This window comes from Seriola dumerili, unplaced genomic scaffold (genome assembly GCF_002260705.1).
Source record: "Seriola dumerili isolate Sdu_G_001 unplaced genomic scaffold, Sdu_1.0 BDQW01000052.1, whole genome shotgun sequence".
Taxonomy (NCBI): Eukaryota; Metazoa; Chordata; class Actinopteri; order Carangiformes; family Carangidae; genus Seriola; species Seriola dumerili.
The window spans coordinates 14440002-14460297 of NW_019174307.1; the positions used below are offsets into that span (position 1 = coordinate 14440002).

At 42.2% G+C, this 20296-nt stretch overlaps 1 protein-coding gene across 1 annotated transcript in view; it reads left to right on the forward strand.

Moving 5' to 3' along the window:
* Positions 1-20296, forward strand: part of myo16 (myosin XVI) — a 77278-nt gene that overhangs the window by 29008 nt on the left and 27974 nt on the right. The window contains exons 9-24 of the mRNA XM_022740925.1: positions 1014-1164; positions 1343-1493; positions 1663-1773; positions 4062-4127; positions 5736-5863; positions 7371-7476; positions 8829-8946; positions 10414-10561; positions 11065-11182; positions 12934-13051; positions 13775-13846; positions 14550-14691; positions 15410-15482; positions 18118-18270; positions 18801-19001; positions 19836-19911. Of these exons, the coding sequence (XP_022596646.1) occupies positions 1014-1164; positions 1343-1493; positions 1663-1773; positions 4062-4127; positions 5736-5863; positions 7371-7476; positions 8829-8946; positions 10414-10561; positions 11065-11182; positions 12934-13051; positions 13775-13846; positions 14550-14691; positions 15410-15482; positions 18118-18270; positions 18801-19001; positions 19836-19911 (1932 nt within the window). The remainder of the gene's footprint in view (positions 1-1013; positions 1165-1342; positions 1494-1662; positions 1774-4061; positions 4128-5735; positions 5864-7370; positions 7477-8828; positions 8947-10413; positions 10562-11064; positions 11183-12933; positions 13052-13774; positions 13847-14549; positions 14692-15409; positions 15483-18117; positions 18271-18800; positions 19002-19835; positions 19912-20296) is intronic.

Genomic DNA, 20296 nt, shown 5'->3' on the forward strand with positions numbered 1-20296 from the left:
ATGTATTATTTTACTAAAAAGAACAATCTATCCTCAGCTTTTTTTTTTTTCAGTCTTGCGGTGGGTGTGACATTATAAATGAACATATTTCTATTAAATCCAATTACAAATATGTTGGAGTAAAAGCTGTTATTGGCTGTTGATCCTGATCGATCTTCCATATTTGCTTCTCACGCATACACATGGACACAGGAGGGGTAGAACTCCCCGTGTCTCCAACCTGAACAGAATCATTCTAATACCCCCCTTTGAACCAGACTGCTGCTGTGGTGTGTAGTCATAGTAAACGTTAGCAGAGTCTCTCGTGTGATAGTGATGAAATGTGCCATAGAGAGGGATCTACCTAGAACATCGTGGCTGCTTCTAACCATTTACTCCCACGTCTTCATCACATCACCGACTGCCTCGCTCCGGCCTCAATCAATAGCTCCTTCTAGCATGTAGGCTTAGAAAAGATGTGAGAGACGCCCTTAGAGACTGAAACAACCCCCCTCTTTCTTACTTGGAACCCTGCCCCCCTCCCTCTGCCGCCACATGACGAAACAAAGACAGAATAAGAGATGGGAGTCGAGGGGGTTGTTAGTCACATAGAAATAAAAAGACAGGATGAAGCCATTCCCTTCTCTTGTGACCTGTTAGACCTCATTACAGACAGGGAGCATCTTAACCCCACAGTGGGGTTCACATTCTGCACCAGTGCAGGCTCATCGACACAGATTTTGAAGGAGGGTTGACAGGGCAAAGACAGGAGAACAGAAAGGTGTATCTGGTTGTTTCACAGCAGAGTATTACCCTCTTGAGCTAATAAATATTACCACATTCTCAGTGTCTTTTCACCAATGTCTTTATATTGTACGCGAGTGGCAGAGAATAGTGAGAAAATACATTTCGCAGGTTACAAATTTGACATTTAAAAGTTTTGGTCTATATCAAATTAAACTTGTCTCATTGAAGTTCATATTTCACATCTAATCAGTACACTGCCTGGCCCGTCTTGTGTGTCCCGTTACCAGACATTGCCGCATCAGAGCCTATAGCTGATATGCTTCAGAGCGCAGAGGAGAGCTGGCTGCAGAGACTGAAGGACCCCTCCGCTCCGCTGCCCCCAACAGACCAACGCTATGATGGCGGATCACACGACGTCACCACGCCTGTCAAGAACTTGTGGGTTAATAGTTTCATAAGCACGAATCTTGTTTAATGGTTACCACTTAGATTGTAAATAATGTTGTTTTTTTTTGTTCCCCTCTTTCTCTCATCCACCACTTTGCTCTGAACATGCTTCCTGTCCCTCCACCTGCTGTGCTTTTTCCATCTCCTTGACTGTCCTGATCATATATAGGAACCCCTTGTATCTCCCAATCTCTAAGCGGGACAGTCTGTTGGAAAAATGTGCCATGTTCAGAGAGGCAGGTGGAGCGCTGTGCGGACAGCCCTCTCAGGACAGTTGTTTAGATGGTCCCTTTAGCTCTGGAGCCAGCAAACTGGAGCAGGTACCTCATCTTCTTACAGTTTCTTCTGCACAGTTAGATAGTAAGAACATAGATAATTTCAAAAACGGATAAAAGAGAGATTTCACATTTTACATTTGTTACTTTTGTGTGTTTTTTGTCAGCTTATCATTGCATGTTCATTTTAACTGTTGCCCTGCATTCTCTTCAGGTCAAGCTGATGCCTCCGGCACCTAATGACGACTTGGCATCCCTCAGCGAGCTGACCGACAGCAGCCTGCTCTACGAGATGCAGAAGCGCTTTGGCAATGACCAAATCTATGTGAGTCTCCACTGTCCTTGTGCCACTAAACCACTCAACATTAAACATGCATTAGAACACTGAGCGCACACAGAACACAGAGAAGACAGAGAAAGGCAAACACATGCTCTCTCTCTCTCTCTCTCTCAGTCTCTCGGGCATAACTGGGTGACTGTAGTTGTTTATGTGTAGTGGAGTGTTGTGTTGTTTATGGTTTGGGAATTTTTGGATGCGATGTTCAGATCACATCTCACATACTCTATTTCTCTACTTTCCTCCAGCATATGTACATGTTTATATACAGCTCACACAGGGCATCACACATACTGTACCTCCTCAAGCTCTAGAACCTATTGTGCAAATAATATTTATATTTGAGACCTGTGGCTACTGCTACAGTCCTTGACTGGCAGTGGATATGTAGTAAAGGCTTTAGTCTGTGCACCGGGTGATGTTCATGAGCTGACTCCCTTGCCCTCTCTGTTCCGGCTCACTGACTTGGGTAAGAGTGATGCCTAATTCTAACGTACATGCACATAAGCCCACGCACACATACGCACACAAGCACACACACACACACACACACACACACAGGCGCTCACACACATACACACACACACACACACACACATACTTACACTGATGACAACTGCATAATCAATACAATTTAGATCAATTTGAAAGATAAATCCATAACTATATTCAGGAGTAAAATACATTCATCTCCAACAATTGGTCCATTTCATATTCCTGTCATTTTCTCCTTCCCTTGAAAACTGTGGTCTGGCACATAATTCTCCACTGGGACTGAGCTCTATAAAGACTGGAACCAGATCAATGTGGAGCTATCCGGTGCGCGCTCTACTCTGTGAAGAGGCAGTAATAGTCTGTTATTATGGAAACCCAGATGGGCGACAGACAGTAGGGTTAGCCACAGCAGGGGACACAGATAAGGGGATGACAATAAAAGGAAGTAGAGTGGTGGATGAAGAAAAGAGAAATGATTAGAATTCAGCATAATGAGGGCTGGATACTGAGTTGAAGTCCATTTGGAGGAAGAAGTGATGAAAAAAAAGAGTAAGTTGACAAAGTGCAGCTACAATAAGTATATTGGAGCAAGCTTGATCTGATTGTGTATAAATCTCCTGTCATGGAGGTGTACAGGACACAGTAATGCATTGTGGTCCAGACATAAATGTAGACAAAGCCAGGTAAGTGTCTTGGCTTTAAGTTTAAGTTTGTAATTTACGCTTTTCATTTGGCCAATTAATTTAATTTCTCTGTGTTTTCTGCCCTTCTTATCGTTCCCTTTTCTATATCTGATGTGGTTGACCTTACGTGCTTACAGTAATAGAGGACATTTCAAGAAAGAGGTGAAGAAAGCGGTGAAGGACAGAAACAGCAAGTGGACAAAGGCAGTGAACACTCCATATGTTCCCAGCAGGGTGGTCAGAGATGGGGCTTTGATGAGTGATCTGCTGCCTTCTGCCAGGATAGAAGGACCAGTGTACCGCTAAATCCCAGAGGAGAGCGGCAAGGAACAGAGGAAGGATATGAGAGAAGACATTGATGAAGGCTGGATTTTTGACAAGCATGTCATGAGATTAAGTGAAAGAGTTTGGGAGGAAAAGTGGCTCAGTATTTTCAAACGAGTTTACCCAGTTAAAAACACAAAACTGCAGAAAAGTTGAGAGAATTTCCCTCTGTCTGCAAGCAGTGGGAATTTGTTCAAGTCATTAACCTTGAGCCAGGGCCTAAGGACAGAGCAGCATGTTACAGAATGTTAGCAATGCCTGTGCCTTCCCAGGGGACAGTGTAAGCTTTCAAACAGCCTCCAGGAGTCTTTGTGAGAAACCGAGTGTTAGCAGTTTAGTGGAAAGGGTCAGAAATTGAGAGTTGGTTATTTTTATCTAAATGGCCTTGGGGTCTGAGCGTAAACTATGTGGGAGTGGATGTTGTTTTTTTTTTTATTGGAGAAAGGTCATTACTGAGGTTATCATTGAAGGTCCCCCTACTGACCTTCCTCTGTCATGAAATTACCATATCCTTATGTTAATAGAGGTAGTCACCAACATGAATATTGATGTTAAGAAAAGAGCATCACAGCACTTCTGTTTCCAGGTCAGTGTTAGCTTGGGTAATCTGTAAGTGGTTAAAACCCAGCAGTTTGTCAAAACTGTCCACCGAAGCAGAACTGCGCCACCTCACACCCCAAAGTTCAATGTTTTATGATATTGGATTAACTTCTTGTTTTCAGCTGAATTACTGAGTTGAAGATGACTTGGGTATGTTTTTGTGCTCTGTTTTAGACTTACATTGGACACATCCTTCTGCTGGTCAATCCAAATAAAGAGCTGCCCATCTATTCCACTTTGGTAAGCATGCATTTAAATGACCTCTATTTCACATAAGCTTACGTGATATGCTGTTCTTCGGTCTCCTAATATTAAATTTGCAAGTGTAAGTACACCATGATACCTGCCTAAAACCTTTGGCTTTGCACTGGAAATGCTTTGCATTTTACATGCAAAATCACGCTATAAGGAGGCGATGTTTGCTGTATAATAAGCAGAGTATGAACAGATGAAATGGACCTTGTGGTTGATAAATAATGCAGTCTTCCTGTCAGTGATACACGGCATAAGGCTGACTCCACATCAGCCAGGAAATAGAGGGATCCAGTTTAGCGAGACACACACACACACTTGCTCTCAGACTCACGTTTATTTCGCTACCTCTCCACTATAAATAATTAATTTTAAAAACACTATCGCTATTGGTGAAAAGCAGCACATTAACATTTCTAACAACTAGAGGAGACTGTTAGTGAATGACTGACAGGCTCTGGTTCTTCATAACATGTGTCACTCTTAGTTTAAATACTGGATGACCCGTTTTGAAATAGCTGAATTAATGCCAGTTTAGTGTGTGCCCATGTGAGCCCAGGAGGGGTTGAATGGAGGAGGAGACATCCTCTACTGCCATGACAGAATGAAGCCAGGCCCCCTCTGGCAGTCCCATTCCTGCCTGTGTCTGGATTCACTCCAGGCATCTGTACCCAACTGAGAGAAGTGTGTGGAGGATCAGGGAGGAGCCAGGGTGAGAAGGACATATGTCACAACATGTGTGATCTGCTGGTCGTCTGTCACCCCCTCTGGTCTAGTGGTGGTCCACAGCCCATCCTCCTTCCCACCTCTATCGCCACAGACACAGCACTGGCACACATCTGCTGGTCTGGCTACAGATAGGGGTGTTACAGCACAGTTATCTCACACTTCAGTGTGACAGACAATGAGGGCTCACTGCCTGATACACTTACTATGTTTTTCACAAAGTTAAAACTACGACTTATTAATTCCTTATTTAACCACCCTTATGGATAAATTGTGCAACTTTGTAAGAGTTCATCATTCCTAACATTTACCATTCCTGATTTTTTAAAAAAGCAGTTTTTTAGAAAAAGATCCTTATCTAGTTAAAACTAAACTGAAGAATAAAATATTGCAGTTAACGTTCAGCTCCATAATGCATATTGTTTTATTTTTGTGTTGCGATATATTATTCAATGAGGTGTTTTTAAATCCCTAAAAAAGACAGAGGCAAAGAAAGTCTTTTTACTTTTTTCTGTCACACTGACATGGCGTGGAATGAAGTTATTAGAGCATCTGTTGGCTTATGGGTTATTGTTTTAAAGTAAACCAGTAACAGTCGCAGGGTCACCCATAGCTTATGTGTTTAAAGGGGTGGCTGTTTTGTTGAACTACTTGTTTAGAATCAGCGGTAAACTACACCTTGTTACTGAGCTGGACACACACATATGTTAAGTTATATGCAGTATGGTTTCACTGTTCTGCTGAAACTTAACCGTCTGTGTTGCTTAGTCCAGGCGTGTATCCATGTTACATAAGGTTGTTACTCAATGTCTTGATGGACTGTGTGTGTGTGTGTCTCTCTCTCTCTCTCTCTCTCTCTCTCTCTCTCAGGTGAGTCAGTTGTACCTGAGCTCCACAGGTCGTCTGTGCTCCTCTCTGCCCCCTCACATCTTCTCCTCAGCAGAGAGAGCTTACCACATGATGCTGCAGGAGAGACGCCCGCAGTGTTTCATCTTAAGGTACCCCCCCCCTCTTCCCTCACCTCACTCAAACACTGAACTCTGTGTAGTGGGATGGTGAGACAAAAATGTCAGCAAGTTCAGCTGGCCACCTGGTTTGTCCACACCCTAATGCCACACACCTGTTAAACACTCCCTGAGAGATTAATAGATCTCACCCTGAGCTGAGCTGGAGACCTGTTCACCGTTCACACAGAGATGAATGTTTGCTGGGAGCACTACAGCGTCTTGCTCTTTGTCCTTGGCTGGACGGAGGCAGCTCCCTGATTGCAATTAAATCCCGTTCCGGCTCTCCAGTGACATTCCCGCTGAGTTGTAACCAATCTGGCAGAGAGTTAATGCGCCCTGGCCACAGGCTATCCATCTCACTCACACACAGAATCACACACACACACACACACACACACACACACACACAGGCATGCAGGGGCATTGTGCTGTTCGTCTGCATGTACACTCACTCTCTCATTCTTTCCCTGCTGCACTTTATCAATCCTTTTTCTTATTTCTCTGTAGTTCAAGCTTTCTGTTGCTGTTCTCTGTGTCTGCTCACATGTATTGCACACTAAAGAACACACACAGTCACATGCTCCTACAAGTTTACAGGCAATCAGCTGCCATGATCCCCAGAGGCCGGTGCTCTAACAAAATGCCCTTGAAATCTAATAAAAACTGGTAAATGAAAAGACATTGAAAAGGCCTTTAGACTTCACACTCAGCAGGGCCATTAGTAGGAAATATAGCAACACACATACTCACAGGCAAACAGTGCACCACAGCACACTGCAGCCATTAGTAAGGGCTTCTGACCTTCTGAAGCCATCTGCTTAGTGTTACTACGTCAGTCTCAACTCTCTGCATGTCGGTGAGTGTCAGAGCATGTACTGTAGAGGTACCTTATGTCAGCTTTAATATCCACCCAGTGCCAAATTAAAAAACGGGACTCCAGTGTCAGATAAGTTGTAACAGTAACAGCGTGTGAAAAGCGGTGGTCAACAGTGCAATGTTAGTGGTGTTAGACAGAGAAATAGATTGGAAATTTAATGGAAAGGGGTCCCTGGAGGGGTGATGTCAGGTGGGCGGAGACATGTCACTGAGGGGATGTGTAGGAAACACCCTGATGACTAAAGCATCACACCTATTCTTCTGTGTACAGAGCAGTGCAACACACAAAGTAACAAACAGATTTTATACTGTTAAGTTTTGCATTTTATACCTGATTACTAGCTTCCTTTAATGGTCTTTTAATTTTATTGCTTTTTAAAATTTAAATACATGTATCACCATAAAGCAAGTTCATTGTATAGTTTTTGATATAATATTGTATATAATATTTTACTATATTATACAGCACAACTGAATTGTTCATAATTGAAAGCACATTATAGCAGCATAAAACACTGCAACACTAAGAAATGAAACAATAAGAAACATGACAACATGTAAAACAATAATGACATTACCTAAAATATAAATGACAAAGAATCTATATTTTCTCTCTTTATAGCGGTGAAAGTGGTTCTGGCAAATCAGAGGCATGTAAGCATATATTGAGACACCTGACGGCCCGCTCCAGCCCCAAAGGCTTCGCACTGGATCCCAGAATGAAACACGTAAGTCTGCCTGCAAGATACTCCTCTATTTTACACTTCAAGCAGTCTTCAGATGGGTTGTCCTGGAGGCTTTTTTGTCTAAGGTAAATGTGATGTAACTGCTGTGTCCTGGGCATGAGTCTTGATTCCTTTGTTGCTCTCATATACTTTTGCTTTGACTTTGCAAAAAAGGCAAATTGCTAGAAAATAATCTTATCTGTGCTTTTTTTTTATTTCCATGCTCAACACAATGAGTCCTCAGTGAGAAACGCATGAATATTTTTGTGTTCTTCAAAGCGAGGCACTGACTGAATCTTACATCCTGTCTTATTGTGCTTATTTTTCCACCCCCCCATGTCATCTCTGTAATAAAAAAATCCGATAGCACTCAGTGAAGTAGTGTTCGTAGGTGTGTGTGCAGGCATCTTGCTGTTCCTTGTTGCTGTAGTGGGGGGAGAGAATAGATCTATGGATTACCACACCACAGTATGGAGCCATTGCTTGTAGTCTTTTCCTCTGTGCTCGATAGCTGTTCATTTGTCAGACACCATTTGAGCATTCAGACCCCGTGTTTGATTGCATCATTAAAATTTCTGCTACGCTGTCTCTATCTCTGTGATGCTCGTTCTTTAGGACGGAACCATTTGCAGCAGAGAAAATTGTTTGTGCATTATTCTTGGATGAGAGTTCATTCTTCTTCTTCTCTTTTTCAGCCTATAGAAGGAGAATTGGGTAAAATAATAATAAAAGTAGAGTACAGAAGATCAACAAGTACCCATCATTTTCCAGTTAATCAGGAGATGCTACAATCGAAAAACATTCATTTTGAAGAGAAAAATACTTTGGCATATTTTAATGAAAGAAGAAAAATGTTTTAGCAGACTCCGAATTTCGTATCCCCCCCTCCCTCTGTATATGAAAAACAGATAGAAAAGAAAAATCTGTCATATAGGTCAGCACTTATATCACTTCCTCTTCTTGTATTTGTTGGTGATGCTTAACACACGATTCACCTGCTCTGCAATCAGTCTGTCAGTTAGTACCAAAGCAGTGTCTAGCCTGGAAGTGCAAGTGCTGTGTTCTGATGAAGTCATCGCCATGTCGTCGATATCTGGGTCAGCTCGCTCTCTGATCATCCTGGGACAGAAAAAATACTCAGTACCCAGATAATGGATGCATATTGACATCTAGTGGTAGAAAGTGGAATGGGAGTAGAACTCATTTAGTTTCAGCTCTAGAGATACTACAGGTAAATTGATTTCATTATTGGAAAAGACGATGGAAACAGAACATATTTACACCGCAGTAAACATCACTCTAAAAGATATTGTAAAGCACTGTGAACTTTTCTCTTGGTTTGATATCATATACAGGTGTACTGCATTCTGGAGGCTTTTGGTCATGCAAAGACCCAAAGGAACAACAGTTCAAGCCGCTTTACCAAGCTGTTGACCATTCAGTACTGTCAAAAGAGGAGGACACTGCTCAGAGGTAAACTACAGTTCTGTCACTATAGCACCGGATGTGAATGTGATGTTACTTACTTTCAATTTCATGTATGGTGGCTTCAGAAAGTATTTAGACTTCACTTTTTGCACACTTTATTGTGTTGTAGATATAATTTTCAGTGGGTAAAATTTCCCATCAATCCACGCTCAATATTCCACAATGAGTAATGAAAGCATGTTTTTAGAGACTTGAAATCTCTCATTGACAAAAGCATTCAGACCCTTTGCTGGGCCGCTCCAAATTGAGATTTTATTATTTACAGTACTTACAACTTGATTGGGGTCCATCTGTGGCAAACTGAACTATTCAGACATAGTTTAGAAAGGGGAGCTTCTCAGCAGCAGCAATAGGGAGACTGGTCAGAATTGTAGAAAGGATGAATGCAGCCAAATACAGAAGCCCTCAAAAAAAAAAAAAAAAAAACCTGCTCCAGAGTCCACGCTACCTGAGAGTCACTTTTCAGCATGACAGTGACCTGCAGCATTCAGCCAAGACAATGCTGGAGTGGCTTCAGGAGGAGTCTCTGACTGCCCTTGTTGAGTGGCTCAGGCAAAGCTTAGACTTAAACCCCATAAAACATTTTAGGAGAAAGGTGGATATGGCAGTTCAGAAACTTCCCATCCAATCTGACGGAGCTTGAGAGGATCTGCCGGGGAGGATGGGATAAACTGCTTAAATCCAGGTGTGCAAAGCTTGTAGACACTCACCCAAGAAGACTCGAAGCTGTAACTGCTGCCAAAGGGACTTCTACAAAATACTGAATTAAGGGTTAGATAAATGAGAGATTTTAGTTTTTGATTTTCACCATTTGAAATTAAATGTACAACACAATAAAGTGTGCAAAAAGTGAATGGGTCAGAACGATTTATCAAGTCACTATAAGGTCATTTTTATTCCACATGTAGAAAGTCATAAGTGTCAAAACATTGTACTTAATTCTTGAAAATGTCTATACTCTGGTTGTGTTTTGCTATACCTGAAGTAAAAAGTTTTTTTAGATCTTTTTATCCTTTTTATTTGTGATTAACTAAATGAATAGAATATTTCTTGCAAAGATAACTGAGCAAATTGTCATGTTGTTGTTGTTTTCACAGTCTGGATCACTAAGTTTATAATGAAAGTACAGTAGACATAAACTACACAAGATTCACAGTATAACTAAGACACAGTACTGTACAGATATAATTTTCTGTAAGATTGTATGCAAAGCGGTGAAACACCAGCAGGGGGCAGTAAAAGCTCATCAGTCTGCTGCTGTGGCGTTTTCTATTTGTGTTCCATTTTTCCGACCATGCTGACCTCATTTTACCCCGGTTAATTTGATCAGAGAGCACTGGCTGTTGAACAGTGGACACAGATTTTGTGTTAGGTACCGATAACTATATTCAACACTGCTGAAATTATATTTACACACTCCTGTTGTTAAAGTATTCACATTTGGTGTTTAAGCCCGTGTGTACACATACATGCTGGAGAAGTCACGTCTGGTCCACCTGCCTCCTCATCAACACAACTTCAGCATCTTCTATCTGATGGCTGAAGGCCTGTCGCCTGAGGAGAAGAGCGCACTTTACCTCAACAATGTCCTGGCTCATAGGTACGTGGCTGTCAGGTGCCATATGCATATTACCAGTTCCAAAAATCACTGACGAAAGGAGACTGTTAGTTATAGCTGGTGATCTGACCCACAAGAGCTCTTCAGTTTAATGATGCTTTAAGTGTTCAGACACGAAAAGGATCAGTTTTAGAGACCTTACTAATTATGTGAAGTACATGCTGCTAAAAAGCTGCAGAGGTCATAATATACGGTTCAGCCCAAACCCTATTAACATAATACATTCATATTTGATATCCGCAGAGAGAGTCTGTGCATGCATGCATACATGAATGTACATTGTATACCCCCTTATGTGGGTCTCTCCCGTTCAAAGACACGATTAACTACTGAGCACATGGGTACATGTTTAGAATGGAATGGAATCCCTGTCATTTTATACTCACTGTAGAACCAGACCTCAGCATATCCTCTATGCTTACTTTGCTTTTGTGGTTGTCTAAAGTATTGGTCCATGTTTATTTAGTTTTCTGTCTTTACTTTAGGTATCTCAGTGGAAGATTTCCAGGGGAGAACCCTCCGGTAGCTACGGCCTCCGCCCAGAGCAGAGAACGCCTTGCAGCAGTCAAGCAAGCCCTGCGAGCACTGGGCTTCAACAAGCAGGTATTGATTGGCACTGCATACACTTTCTGTTGAGCCTATTTATTCAAAGGTTTTTGTGAACAGGGATAATTCAAAGCATTGATATCACAGAGTTTGAAAAAGCCACTTATGATGTCAGTGATGAGATTTAACCCCAGATTTTTGCTGGGACAAACTGACGCTATAAATGTATCAGAGTCCACAGAAATAGGGCCTTCAAAGGGCGACAGCCGATCCTTCAACTTGTTCACATTCTAACCTTAAGAAGGGCAAAACTAATGGTTAATTTATGAGCTTTTAAAACAATGTGGTAAGTCAAATATTTCAAATGTTATGACCAGAATAGTCGCATCCCAGTAATACCTAAGACACTGACCACTTCATAATGGATTGTTGGATGCTGAGAGCTGCAGAGGCCTCAGTGGAAAAGTGTATCCTGCCAATTCAGGCGCTATAAGCATTTGAAATGAGACAGGCATCATTTGTTGACACTTATTTGGCACAGATATGTGTGTTTATTGGGATTCCAGATCCTGAATTGGGACTCGGCATGTGTTTCAATTATCTATCTAAAGACCTTATGAAATTTGTGACTAATGCTTACAGTGTGCAAGTAGTTGTGGTACAGTCCGTCCTGTACTCCACCAGCTGTGTTCCCAGGCCATTATCAGGTTCTATTCTTATATTCCCAGACAGCATCTGTCAGCAGTGAGTGACCACTATCTCACCTTTTAATCCAGCAGCAGTCAATACACGCAGGCAAGCAAGGGACAGAGGAGCAGAGCGATAGATAGTGTTTTTTATCAGAGGGCACTAGTGTTCACTGGATAAGAGTGAGCGACCAAGGGACCGAAGAAGGAATGGGGGAGTAGGAGGGGAAGTGGTAGAACACCCATTGGTCTCTGTCTAAGCTCTCATCAGGGGACGACTCCCAGTCCAGACCCAAAGGTCAATCGTCATTAACGCTCCCGATCGCTCCTTTTCTCTCCCTCGTTCCCTTTCTTCTCCTCCCTAAGTGGGGGGGGTTTCTCTGTGTATACAGTGTCAGACAGAGACTAATGCTTGTGTTTATCTCCCAGATATCAGCTCCAATATCCTGCCTTGAGAGAGAGTGCACACGTAGACATATTCAGTCACACATACACACACACACACACACACACACACCCTCAAACTCAAACATCCCCCTCTCAGAGCAGTGGGTAATGGGGTATTCCATTAAGCGTCCTCTACTCAAGGGCAGAGAGGAAGGTAGAGTGGGAAGTGTGTGAATGGAAGGAGGAGGGTGTAGGTGTTATTAAAACAGCATTGGATTTTCTAAGTGGTATTCATGCTTTTTTTTTTTTTTTTTTGCCATTTTGTATTTTGCAGTACATAGAAGGAAAAGGCTGGTTATTCTATATTTCTGTTATTGTCAAAAAATCCCATGGAAATACCAAACCAACAATGCTTATGTCAGGCTCTCAGTGCTGCCGACATCCCCTCACTGTCTGTTACCCTCAGCCCTAAGCAATTTGTTGCTACTGAAAACCTAAATGTTTGAAAATGAGTTGTTGTTATATAGAAACAAAGAGTTTCATTGTTGAAATATATATCAAATAAATTCCTAAACCAGTTGGCAAGTGTAGCTGTTAGCAAACGTTATTACACAGGAGTTAACTAGTGCATTTGCTGGGGACTATTTTGAGTTAGGGATTAATACAATCTCTCTCTCTTTTTCTTTTTTCAACTCTCTCTCTTTCTTTCTCTCTCTCTCTCTCTCTCTCTGCTAGGAGGTTGACTCAGTGTTTACGCTGCTGTCCGCTGTGCTCCATATTGGGGACCTACGTTTTACTGCGTTGACAGATGCCAATACGGCCTTCCCTTCTGACCTGCAGCTGCTGGAGAGAGGTCAGTGCCCCCGTCACAACTAGGGCCACATTTCCACCCAGTGTGGAGGTGGTGAGGAGGAGGGGCGCATTACACTATCTCTTCTTGTTTACCTCGTCATCATAGCCCCTCCCCCCCGTCTCTCTCCCTTGGAGTTCGGCTTGGCAGCTTGCCAGCATTAGCTAAAGTCACCTGTTTGGTAAGCTGCATTTTCTGCCAAAACGTAACCTTGGTGAGGAAAGAGCGCTTTTATGCACACACTTTCCCACTGTTGGGGCAGTGTTTTCCCTCTGTCTGGCTCTTTCATTATGCAGCCGCTACATGTGCTCCGGTGATCCCTGACCTTTTTTGAGATGATAAACAAATGACATCAGCGCCTGAACGGGAAAGAGCCAGCCGTTGTCAGGGAGATGTGATGTTATGGCTTGTGATATCAGCAAAGGGTTTCCGAGGTTGCTGTCACCCTCTCCTGCTCGTATATGGTCTCTGCTCAGAAATCCACTGATGACTAATTGCTCCCCAATCCACCGATCGATTAAGCAGGGATGAGCAATAGCAGAGCTCAGCTTGTTGTGCCGTCTGCGTGATATCATCGTCAGAGCTGTGCAGAACCTATTGAGTTCTGGGATGTTATCAGCACTACCTTTCTGATGCTCAGTTAATGTTGAATGCTGTTTTTCATCCTGTCATCATGCCAGTGCCATTTACTCTGCCTCTTATCTTTTTTTGTCCTCCTCGCCACAGTTGCTGGAATGTTGCAGGTGTCCTCCGGTGACTTGAGCACAGCCCTCACCTCTGACATTCAATTCTTCAAAGGTACCAACTCGCCAGCCCTCGCCATCAGGAAACACCTCAGCAGTGTAGAAATAGAGAAAAAAATAGAGCTTTTAATAAGATGCAGCAACTTACATTTCAACAAAACAGCAGGATGATGCTTAGGCGTGTGTCTTGTGCCAGTTATAGGGTGACTACTGACCACAATTTATAGAGAATAGGAAATTCCAAATTGGCAAAAAAGGGGGGAAATCACATTGGGATTCTTCGTTATCTGTAAGATCGAATAGCCTCGGATGGTCAGCAGCAAGAACTAGAGTCTGACCTGAAGTTGAAGTTGAAGTTTTTGAGGCTGATACAGGTGCTGTATCAACAGGTAATATTTAGTTTAGTTTAAAAATAAGATATAGAAAGAGAGAGACACTTTGTCATTGAAAAATAAACTGGTCAGTGGTCTCTCGTTGACAAATGAAAACTACAACATTTATGTCTAAATTAAAAAATATATATTTGGATATTTTGTACTGCAAATTAGCTAACATAGATGCAAATAATAATGTTTGTGATCAGAAAAAGTCAGCCAGCACTATTGGCCATGCAAATGTATGGGTCTTTCTTTAGCAAGAATTAGTTCTAGTCGTAGAAGGACTTTGTTAAAATGAACCTCATAAATACTGTACTGTAACTGCTGTCATCCGAATTGTCAGGTGCCAGAAATTGTGTTACCATGTTCTCTTTGTGTCAGGTGACATGATCACTCGGCGCCACACAGTAGAAATGTCAGAGCAGTACAGAGACCAGCTTGCCAAGGCCATCTATGGACGCCTCTTCAGCTATCTGGTCAACAGTGTCAACGACTACCTTCAGGGACAGGACGACAGCATTGGGTATAGTTGTGTGTGTGTGTGCGTGTGCGACCAATTTTGGGTGTGTCCTCCACACCTCTACGCTGTTGTTCATTATTTTCCATTTCAGTGTAGATGCCTATTCCTGCATGTCATGCAATATAAACTATTACAAACGCCCACTCCAAACCTTGTGTCAAGTTTCATTATCAGTTGTGTCAGCCCACAGGCCCTGACTGAGTTACTGCTTGTGTGTGATGACAGATATACTTCATTAGTGTTGTGTGTGATAATAGATATCAACGGACTGAGCTTCCACAGAAATTTTTCTAGTGGTTTACAGTGAAAACACCCTAAGGCATGCATAAACAAACACACACACACACACACACACACACACACACACACACACACACACACACACACACACACACACACACACACACACACACACACACTCCCAGGTGGAGGCCATAGGATCCTTGGTGTTGTTGATGCTGGGAAGTCTTATCACACTCTGTTAGATAACCCAGGCTACATCTTCTGGAATGTGTTTGTGCTTTGCCTTGTTTACGCACGAACCACAGAATGTAATACATTTGTCAAATGGCACATCCCCTCCAGAAGTGTTATTGCACACACACAGACACTGCAGACAAGCATGTTAATTCAGAATGATCCAAAGCAAGCAGATAAGTTCTCATTTTAATCCTGTTTTTTTTGTTTGTTTGTTTTTGTTTTTTTAATTTATGTCTTCCAGTGATCCTGCCCTGGAAATTGGGATCTTGGACATATTTGGGTTTGAAGAATTTCAGAGAAATGGATTTGAGCAGGTGGGACAGTGCTTACTATTTTTAGATTTCAGCAACCCCCAGCCCCCAAAACAACCCATCAATGTTGTGTTCTTGTTCTCTTCAAGCCTAGTGATAATTTCTTCTAATTAACCCGAGTGCATTTATGACATTCCCAGAATAATGTCATTGGTTTGGAAGGCCATCCTGAGCTATAAAAATCTCCCAGAATAGAATGTGGTATTGTAATTTCAAAGAGATCTTAATCAAATTGTTAAAATATTTTGGGCTGTTATCTATTTTAGCCTGAACATTTTAGTCTGTAATTGTAATGAATGAGGTGAGGTCTGTGGCAGACTGTGGCGTGATTTTCAGCTGTCCTCAGATGAACTGACGGCTGAAACAATGGCTGCCTGTGTGCGAGATGTTAGACGTAATACGCAGCTTCAAACCAGTGTGTGTTTGTGTCTGTGCCTGCGTTTTGTGTTGGGAATTTCATTTTGACAATATTCAACAATTTTCTGCGACTGCACTAGTTGATGTAGTTTTTTCCTTTTCCATACCATCATACAACAGCTACATGCGACTGTACTAAATTAGTGTATTAAGCGAGGAGAAGCAGTGGCATTTTTTATAATGTACAGGAATACATTTTTGGAATTTGGGAATTGAACTTGATGAAGAATATGAATTTAAATTTAAATTTTTTTAATAATTTTTATTTATTTAATTATTTTTTTTGTCCGTTGTGTTTTTCCCTACTGAGAGCATGTTTCTGTACCTGTTTGTATATTTGTACATTATGTGTGCACACATGGAACAGCATGTCAACACTGCTTGTTTTCAGTTCGTCAGTGTGTGTGATTAGATTGCATAGTGTAGAGAGTACAACATGTGCAGCTCTACACAGCTCACATGTTATGGGCTGTAAATCTGCTATGTGCTCATCAAGTATGCACTGTTATTAGACTCCTCTATTGTAAGACCAACAGGGATCAGGAAGACAAGTCCATATGTCACTGCATGTGTATGTGAGGGGTCTCTTCGGGTGTAATTCACAGTGCTCAAGAGGCTAAGTGCTTATTCCTGCTACTCATAGTTTACGTTCCCTTCCTTTGGAGCCACCAGCCATCCCCCAGCTTTTATTTAGGCCACTGTTTGTCTTTGCTTTTGTGCATGTGTGTGTGACTATGATGTTCGTGTGTGTGAGGCACTAAGATGTCAGTGGCCTTACTCTACCTCTGGATGTTCTCTAATCCAAGAGCGAAGTGAGGGATTGCATAACCTTATCTCTTCAGGTCACAGAGAGTGCGAGCACCATAAGGGAAGAGAGAGGAACAAAATGAGCAAGAAAGGAGAAACTATCTCTGGCAGGTGGCGGCGATGCTGCCTCTTTACCTCATACATCCTCTCCATTGTTGCTGCTCAGCTGCCTATTAATATCAGCCTGGTCAAAACACACAAATCACCCACCACCCACAGAGAGGAGAGGGGTAGGAGCAAGCTCTGGATAAACAAACACGATGATCACTTACAGTAGATGTGGCACATCAGTGACAAACAAGTCCTGACATGTTTGTACACACATGTATCCGCACACGTGCAGACACATAGGTAGACAGGCATGCTCCACATGCGCAGCATGATCAGGGTCATTAGTGCTTGTTAATTAGAGCTGTGCTAGTCAGGGGTATGTTGTACCTGCTCAGCACTTTGCTAATGAGCTAACTCAATCAACCACCTGCTGGGACTGAGCCTTTAATAGACTAGACTACGCTGAAAACAAAGCGCAGACTAACATCGATGAAAGAGAAACAGGGCTATAGTCTGTCTGCAGCAGAGAATTACACATCTAAATCAGCACTTCTCAATCCAGCAGGCTGTTAGACAGCATGTAGGTCATAGCACAGCTCGGAAGCGCAACTCAGCCATGTTTATTTATGATTTTCACATGTCCATCAAATAAGCATTCAGTCTTTGCAGTGAATGGGTAAATCATGTAAACATTACCCCGAAGCTAAGGGCTGCAGGGCACTGAATACAACATGAGTATTTTCATTTTGACATTATTTTTCAGCTGCTTATTATCACCTAACCGTCAAGTTTCATGTTTTTATCCCTTGGCTTGGACGTCTTTCTTGGTCTAGCAACTTTTCTCCTGTTAGATGCGAAAGATATTAGAGTTCAAAGGATAGACGCATGAGATCCTGGGTTGAAAAGAGGAACACCTAACTGAAGTACAACTGAAGTATGCACACATACTAGACAAAACCCATTTGATTGACTCCTCCCTGTGCTGTGATTGGTTGACTGCTGGGTTAGGAAGAGTTCATGTGTCTCAGCAGGAACACTTGCTCCATATTATTGCGGGGGTAGCAGAAAGGCCATACAGGGGGACGCCCATTGCTGTGTGCACCATGCAGGATGTGCCCCTGTAAGCAGTTCTCATAATTTCAGGGTCAGGTGTGTTGTATGAGTTGTCAGTCAGTTAATTTATGCCCCATTGACTTCCCTGTTGGTGCCACAGCAGTTTATGTTTGAGATTGTATTCATGCATTTGTTTGCTCTAAAAACAAACATTCAGCAGCGTGTCTCTGAGGAACTTCACCATGTGCATTGAAGTGTTTGCTTACAGGTTGATGTGTGTGTGTGTACGTGTCTGTTTGGTGCATTCCAGCTGTGTGTGAACATGACCAATGAGCGGCTGAGGCAGTACGTCTCTGAGGTGCTATTCAAGCAGGAGCAGGCTGAGTGTCTGCAGGAGGGCATTGCCATGGAGACCGCACACTCCCCCTGCACCCAGTCTGCCGTTCTGGATTTCTTTCTTCAGGTACTGTTTCTGGTTAGGACTGGTCCAGTCCAGTGTCATATTCTAATTGCAAGCCTACCCCGAGCTTTGACAAAAGATTAACAATCGCACGACTAAATTAAAGTTACGGACAGTTTCATCACTTAAGAAAGTTGCTTTTTGTGTCAGATTTTCTTCTTTTTTGTCTCTTTTTCAGAGTTAGAAATGGTTTAAGCAAATTGCTCTTTCTCTTTTTTCCTAATTTAGATTTCATTTGAAATTGGGACAGCAAAAATGTAACTGATAAAAATCAGACTGGCATACGACTTGTCTAGGGGTTAAGATGCGTACACCATAATTGCAAAAATGTACCTGGTTTGATTGCGGCTACTATTATATTATCACTAATGGCTGAAATGCCTGAAAAAATTTTAAAACAAAATATAACTGAAGCTATTTGATATCAGAGGGTCAAGTCTGCCCAAGGGGGGATCAATAAAAGTGGTACTAGGACATGTTCTGAGCATGACTGACATAAATAACATATGAGTATTTGTTTGTTCCTCCTCCAGAAGCCTCAGGGACTGCTGTGTGTGTTAGATGAGGAGAGCCAGAGCCTGCGGCCAGCAGAGCAGACCCTGTACAAGAGGTTGTCAGCCCAGCTGGACTCCAGTCCGACTCACGGCCTCTCTCTCACCACTAAGGATGGCAATGGAAACCCCCCACCTAAAGACCAGGGTCCAGCCTTCACTGTCAACCACTACGCTGGACAGGTGTGCCCGTGTTACATTTATATATGTTTGTAGAGGTGGTAAGGCTGGTAGCATTTGAGTCGTACTTCTGAATGATAAACAGAGAAATCCTATATTATGACTGTATTCATCTATTTTACATATTCTCTGTGAAGGTTTGCTAAAACAGAAAAGCTGTCAGAAAGGCTTTTTTCACACCTCTTACAACAGATAACATAGGTAGATTTGAATACCATATTTATGCTTTACCTTATCTCAATCCTTCTGTAGGACGTTTTAGTGTAGGGAGTGGCTTTAGCAAACACTTATGTAATACACTGCTGCATCTGAAACATCCCCAATGTGGGATTTTCTGTTGTAACTTTTCTCATGCTCATGCACTTCACTCGTGCACTCACATTAGTTTTGTTGTGCATCGTGTTTACTGGAGATAAAGCATTTATCTATCTGAATTAGAGTAAGCACTTCTGCTTATTTACATTGCATTAATCTACTTTCTCTGTTTTAGAGCGCAAATGCTCCAAAAACACAAGCACCTGATTGGTTGTTTCTTTGTGATTCGTACTCTGCCTTACGAAGGCCACATTCATCATGACAGTGAGAACTAAAAAGGGATTCTGTGTTGCGTCTGTGAAATTTAGAAAAAACGCTGTTGTGTCAGGTCAACACCCTCCTGCTAGAAGATATATAGAGATTTTCCACATCTTATAGTGAAAGGAGCTCAGATTGGTGCTTTTACAAAGATGTAGGTAAATATAAATTTCCAATTGATGACTATTTTATGTTGCATAGAAGAGTAAATGTACTATTTGAGAATTTAAGTGAATGTCCATAAATAATTTGTTTTTCCACCAGATTTCATATGACCTCACGGGATCACTCACAAGAAACAAAGACTTCCTTCCTCAGAATCTCTTGTTTACGATGAAATGTAAGTACCCAATCAATAACACACATATAAGCACATTGTGGCATCAGTGCACACTCGATGACAAAGATGCACTCTTGTCTAAGCTAACAACGCACAAAACCACTCTTTGTCTAAGTGTGGTCGTGTTTGTATGTGTGCACGTTTCATCCCATATGCGGCAGACAGCACCGTCTGTGTGTATATTGTCTATAGAAGGTGCCAGATGTGGGGTGTTGTGGTTAGCGTGACACAGGCAGTCGTTGTGTGACTGCCAGACTAGCCTTGCGTCCAGCAGCCTAATTGCTACAATTTCCATGATGAGGCTAATCTTCTCAAAGCTAGCCCTTCACTCACACTTGGCTGTTATCCCTCCTTCTGACTGAGATGCCTCGCTGCCTTTCATCCA